Consider the following 6,517-nt stretch of genomic DNA (forward strand, 5'->3'; position numbering starts at 1 on the left):
CTGCAGTTATCAGGCAAAGCAGACCATCGACTGGACCGACAAAGTCCATGTGTGGACGTCGCCATGGTGCCTCAAGCATAGGCCAATCGTGTGGTTCACATCGTGGCGAATTCTTGTCAACTTGAATGAAGTGAGGACAACTGCGTCAATACTCCTTTAAATCTTAGCTATGCTGGGTCAACAAACGTTACTCCTAGCCAATGACTTTAACCGGTTAACTCCTGGGTGGCCGTTGTGGAACCGTTGGATCACTCTGTCAGAGGACCTCTGATACGATCATTCTCTCAACAAACATAGGGCAACCATCAACTATTGATAACGGCTCCTGAAGATTAGTGTACCGACAAACCTTTGGGTTGGTGTTTTTTACTAAGCAGGCCAGGTCGAATAAATTTAGTGACTTCTTGAAGCCCGTAGTCACGTTTGGTGGCCCCTTGATTCGTAGCCATGGTTAGTGGAAGGGCTCGGAAAAAGTCGGTGATGATGCGCTTGAAGTCCGACTACACATTGACTGTTTCCACAACCGCATAATGAGATCCAATGAGTCGCGATAGAGCATTCGCCTGTCCGAAAGAGACGGTTGTACGATATATAATCAAAAAGTCGCATCCTAGAAGAGTGGTGGCCCACCGCTGCAATCGGTTAGAGGTGCATGCAGGCATGCCCTTCCTAAATCCAAATATACATAGAAGAGGCTTGTGATAGCAGGAGAGAGCTGAAGAGACTGGACCTTACCATGGTGTGACGGTTTGCGCACCTAGCGATCCATTGAGCTATACTGGAGAGTGTCCCGCGACACTCACAGAGTCTCTCATACCCGGTTGGTCAATGGTTAGAGGTCTGACGAACACAGTCTCCTGATCCTCCAGCTTTGGGGTTGGAACATGTGGCGGCTTGTTCCGTAGAAATGGTAATGCACTCGCATTTCCGCCAAACACCGCTGCCTTGCGGTTATCGTTTTGAACCAAAGGCTTTGGTTGAGGACCCTAATCGTCCTCCTGTCTAGGTGTGCGCACCCTGGCAGTATCCCAGCCCACGAAACAAACATGAACTGCACATACACAAATAAACTCACGCCACATCGGCCGTCGCGTGGTCCCATCAGCCAGGTCACCTTACTCGCCGTATACAGCAGGGCTGGTAAGCGAAAATAGGCTTCTGCTGACACCTCCCTTCTTTCTCTTTCACATACTTTTTCTTCCCCCTCTCCCCACCCCATTGTATCAAGCTACAGTGGAGCTGTTTTGTTGTATGGCTGTGAGACTTGGCCTATTTGAGCATCGGACCTGAGACGTCTTCAGGTGTTCGACAATCATTGTCTCAGCTCATGTGGGTTGGTGTTGACGAATCCGTAACAAGGCAGTTAGAAAGCGCGTTTCCGGTTGTGCAGCGGGTACTTCCATTTGGAAATGTGTCCAGCACCAGAAGCTGAGTTGGTTGGGACATGTGTTGCGTATACCGAACTATCGTTTGCCGAAGAGTGCTGTTTTCCATGCCCGTTTCAGAGTGGCGTAAACAGAGGGGTGGTCAACCCTTGAATTAGCAGAGGAGTATGAAAGAGACCACGAAACGATTGGGTGCTGTCGGTGGTACTCGCCTTCCAGGATGGGGACCGCGTGATCCTCACTGCGGCTGGTTGGAGGCATTACAACGTACGGCTGCCAACCGATGTGAGTGGCTTTCTTGTTGTCAGTTTCTATCCAGATCGCCTGAGTGAGTGTCTTGAGGTATAGGCACCTCGGGATGATTGTGGTAAGCTAGCACTGAGTCCCTTCCCTGTCCACCTTTAATCTTTTTTACAATAGGGCTTTCAAATAAATCATGGTTGTACGGCAGTGAAGCATCAGTGTTGGACGCTGATGTCATGCTGTCGATGATGATGATGATGATTATGATGGTGATGATGAGGATGAGGATGATGATAACGATGATGATGATCAGTAGACACCACGGCGCCAATACCGTAACTGGATGCATCCGACGCCACCAAAAGTGGCAGCTTAGGATCAAAATGAGTGAAAAACAGGTTCGATACGAGTAATTCTTTGATTTCAAAAGACTGTTGACACTCTACGGTTCATGCCCAATTGGATTCCTTGGTCAACAGTCGATTAAGCAGGACCCTTGTGCGAGAATGCACCGTAACGAGTAACCAGACCCAGGAAATAACGTAAAGTCGGCACGTCGGTGGCCTCGCTTTGATTGCAGCTACGTTGCCAGGATCGGACCGTCGGCCAGAATGGTCAATAATAAAACCAAGGTATCTGATTTGCGACATGGTGGTATGGTACGGCAGTGAAGCATCAGTGACAACACTCATGTTGCTGTCTTTGATTATGGTGACGAGACACTTTTCAGAGCGGACTCGAAAGCCATACTCGCCAAGGTTTGTGGGGACCTTATCCAGCTTGGCAAAAAGGCTCTGTTCATCTGACCCGGTTACGATAGTATCACCCAAATAAGCCGCGGCACTTGGTATATCAGTCAACATTGTGTCTCTGAGTTGCTGAAAAATAGTTGGAGCAGTCTTCACTCCAAAAGAAAGACAGCTGTATTGGAACAATCGTTTGTGGGCATTAATCGTCAACAGCTGCTTAGATTCGGATGAGACTGAAAATTGGAGGTAGACGTCTGCCAAATCAAGTTTTTGGAGACATTTATCCCCGTTTAGTTTTGCGAATAAGTACTGATGTGTTCCACAGCTGTATCAATCGTTTGTGGGCATTAATCGTCAACAGCTGCTTAGATTCGGATGAGACTGAAAATTGGAGGTAGACGTCTGCCAAATCAAGTTTTTGGAGACATTTATCCCCGTTTAGTTTTGCGAATAAGTACTGATGTGTTCCAGCGCAGCATTTAACCCTGTTCATCACTGTGCTGCTCCTCTTTGTCCTTCCTTATATTCTAGAAATAAAGGATTCACGCATGAAAACTACCTTCATTATAACATGTATTTTTACATTTGTTTGAGTTTCATATTATTTCGGAAAAATTTACGTCTCGAAAGTGACAACTTTGATGTGAGGAGGGTGGTAAGTAATCTGGCACAGGTGTTGAATAAAATAGCCATAGGAGTGGCCTAAACCCGTCAGATATGTTCATCATCCTCAGAGACGCCAACATTAGTGATGACAACGATTCAAACACAAAGTTGACATAACCGTATTGAAGGCTGTTAAAAGTGTTGAAGTGTTAAAAGGAAAGACCGGATAGGGAAGTTATTTGGTGTTAGCCTACCGCAAGCGTTCCCAAGTGCCTACATCCCCAAACATCCAATAAGACTGGAAAGAGACTGACAGAACGAACGCCGCTGACATCGGTTAGACCCCATTCCTTGCAACACTTCCAGTCAAGCAAGAGAGGGTTAGGAAAACACATCCTAGAAGACAGACCGGAAACGAGGAGCGTAACGGGGGAGTCAATTCAGACACAGTATTCGCTTTTGGGATTCTTGTTTCTGACAGATAACACCAACGCCGTACGAGCAAGAACAGCATGTTCACATGATTGCTTCAAGGTGCAAACATTAAGGGTAATTAAGTAGACTAAATTAAGTGGATTGGTGTTTAGAGCTGGCACCGCGAAGTCTCAGTCAAAGGTGGTGTAAGGAGAACATATCTCCCCGTTCTAGTCCTGAAGCCTGAGGAGATAGCACTCTTAACGGGATGGTGTAGGGGAGAAGAAATACGCGAAATTGTAAGAAGGGGGTGTTTGCAATGGCCTGTTTTCTATTACCCGGGTTGCTGTATGCAGAAAATAAGGTGAACACACGACGGCCGATATGAAATGATATTTTCTGGTTGTGAAGCCCCTGGCTGTAAACGGCCTGGAATATAATCAGGGTCCTCACATCTAGACGGGGCAGCAAATAAGGCCTCCGACAAAAGCCTCCGGTTCAAGAACCTGACCGAAAGCAGCGGATGGGACCAGCAATTGCAGGGGCTCATCGTACTCAAGACGCGCCTCACTTACAATTGCGCAAACTGCGGAGTGGATAATCTATGACTTGGTAGAAGGGCATAAGACTGCGAAGGGTTTGAAAGTTTCTAGAACGGTTGATCTCTCACGATGTGTTCACCCTAAGCCTCTATGTGCCTAACTGGAGACGTTGCAAGAAACGGAGTCTATCCGACGTCAGCGGTGTTCGTTCTGTCAGTTTCTTTCCAGGATGTCTGATTGGACGTTTAGGGACGTTGGAATTTCAGAATGCATAGGGCGAGCTGGCATCAAATCCCTTTCCCATCCGGTATTTTCTTTTCCCACTTTGGAGCTTTGAATGTAATTATGTTAAATCAATACTGTATGGCATCGGTGTCAACACTGATCTTGCTGTCTCTGATGGTAATAACGGAAGGCCACGGATTCAACTCTATGAAGAAACTCGTGATACTCGTACCACCGACTACGCCCAAGAATAATAAAACAGTCACAAGGTGCTCTTGGGTTCCTAGCATAGGCTGAGTTCGGTTACAATAACGCTCATTACTAAACCGTAATATCCGGATAGTAAAGTGTGACATGGGAGCCAAAACTATATTTCTTCGAAATGAAATTTACACGCATTTTTTAGTGTTGACCACTACATGCACAACAAAGGATTAAGGTATTAACTTACTTCCTGATCATCTTCAAGACCAGGAACGTCGTTCCAGGAAGAAGCATCGCCTTGATTGAGGTTCCTTATCCACGCCCGAGCCATCGGATACAACGGAGCGCCCTCACCAAATTGACCGAAATCCACACTTCTTTCAAACACCTTTATCACAAAGGACTCTTGAGAAGTTACGAAGGAAAATGCGGGCACACCTTTGAGATTGTCATCATCATCCGAGGTTATACGTCGCTTCTTGCGTTTGATGTCAGTAGCGTGTTTCATGCCCATGTAGGATGTTCTGTACCTGTCCTTATCGGAAGAGTCTTTGCGTCCCAAACCGTCGTCCTTATATTTGGCGCTCTGTTTGCTGGAAGAGGTTACTGCAACCTTCGTGCTTACGTCTTTTCGGGGTTATCCTTCAGCGATTGTAGTAATGAATCCAGCCTGTCCCTGGCATAGCCCAAATCTGTGTCTACGGAACGCTAATAACAGCAAACTTGGAGACATACCTTCATGCTCTGTCCACCAGCTCTCATTCCAGGTAGTCATCAAAACGAAGGAAAATAGCAGAGTATTTATCACTGGCTTTTCAGTATAAACCACAGTGGCCGGTGTTGGGAAATTGACTGCAACAAAAATAAAGGAAAGTAACATCGTAATAAATCGCACTTGAAAGCTTGACCAGCTGTTTATCACTAGCACAGAGCAAGCAGTAACAGCTGAATCCTGATATGGCAAAGGTCATAGATCAAGCGTTAAAGTGCGACCAGTCTGCATTATAGAACACTATGGAATGCGCTTGTTATTTCACTGAACCATACACGCCGAACTCTAACTGAAATTCTCGCTGTACCACCTTGCACAACGCGCGACCAGAAAACAACTATTCCAGGTGATGAAAGTCTTTACGAGGATCTTCTGAGAAATTTCCCTTGCCTCGAAATTAATGTCTTGCACCATAACTCCCGATAATCAAATACGGGTAAAAAGAACAGGTGAAGACAACATGTGTAAATGAATATTAGGTGCTAGTGGAATACTCAGCAGAATACAGTTGCTGGACACGGGAAGCAAACGATGACCGGAGCGGTGAAGATCAGCAACCACCAGAAGAGATGACGCAAAACTGGCAAGCGTAAATGGAGACCAGCTTCCGATCAGCTGAGTTGGCATTTGTAGTAGTCATTAACAAAGCTCAACCTGATCAAACCTCGCGTATTCTCCCTTACCCCCTAACTGGATTTACACGACACTGGCTGATCCACAGAGACCCAGAACCATGAACTGAAGTACTGTGAACCGAAAAAATAAGGACCCATGGTCGTAAAAATTTGCCAACAAGCCAACCTATGGGAACCTTTACCTGATAATCGGCAATGGTCCAATCCGCTAGCTGAGAGACCATGCCGAATGCTTCCTTATTTGACTTAAAAGTTGACCGTCCTAAAACCAGAACATGGACCAAGCCCAATCAACCACTTCTGAGACCTTCCTGATTGTTACAAAAGGACTGATATTTTATTCATTTTTGCTAAGGAGCTGTCTCGCATTAATATTCTGGGTTAGAGAGCCATGGAATTTTTGACAATGCTTCTTCCCTGCAGCGCCATCGACAAGGCGCTGCCTATTAAATTCGGTGCCTTGTAGGGTGTAGGTCATATTTCACATGGGACATCATCATCATCATCATCAAAGACAGATTTTTGACATGCTTCTTCCCTGCAGCGCCATCGACAAGGCGCTGCCTATTAAATTCGGTGCCTTGTAGGGTGTAGGTCATATTTCACATGGGACATCATCATCATCATCATCAAAGACAGCAACATCAGTGTTGGCACTGATGCTTCACTCCCGTACAACCATAAGGTTTGTCCAGTTATATATATATATATATAAGAGTATTAAAAGGCCAGCAGGAAAGAT

At 45.9% G+C, this 6,517-nt stretch overlaps 2 protein-coding genes across 2 annotated transcripts in view; one reads left to right on the forward strand and one right to left on the reverse strand.

The window, feature by feature from the left end:
• The window catches only part of T265_09845 (hypothetical protein), a gene marked incomplete at both ends in the record, with an annotated part of 44,119 nt that overhangs the window by 25,016 nt on the left and 12,586 nt on the right, over nt 1-6,517 (reverse strand). Inside the window, 3 exons of the mRNA XM_009176042.1 lie at nt 804-986; nt 4,616-4,961; nt 4,994-5,076. Of these exons, the coding sequence (XP_009174306.1) occupies nt 804-986; nt 4,616-4,961; nt 4,994-5,076 (612 nt within the window). The remainder of the gene's footprint in view (nt 1-803; nt 987-4,615; nt 4,962-4,993; nt 5,077-6,517) is intronic.
• The window catches only part of T265_09847 (hypothetical protein), a gene marked incomplete at both ends in the record, with an annotated part of 37,774 nt that overhangs the window by 23,105 nt on the left and 8,152 nt on the right, over nt 1-6,517 (forward strand). The window lies entirely within an intron of this gene.

Source organism: Opisthorchis viverrini, assembly GCF_000715545.1.
Source record: "Opisthorchis viverrini unplaced genomic scaffold opera_v5_309, whole genome shotgun sequence".
In the NCBI taxonomy this organism is placed as follows: domain Eukaryota; kingdom Metazoa; phylum Platyhelminthes; class Trematoda; order Opisthorchiida; family Opisthorchiidae; genus Opisthorchis; species Opisthorchis viverrini.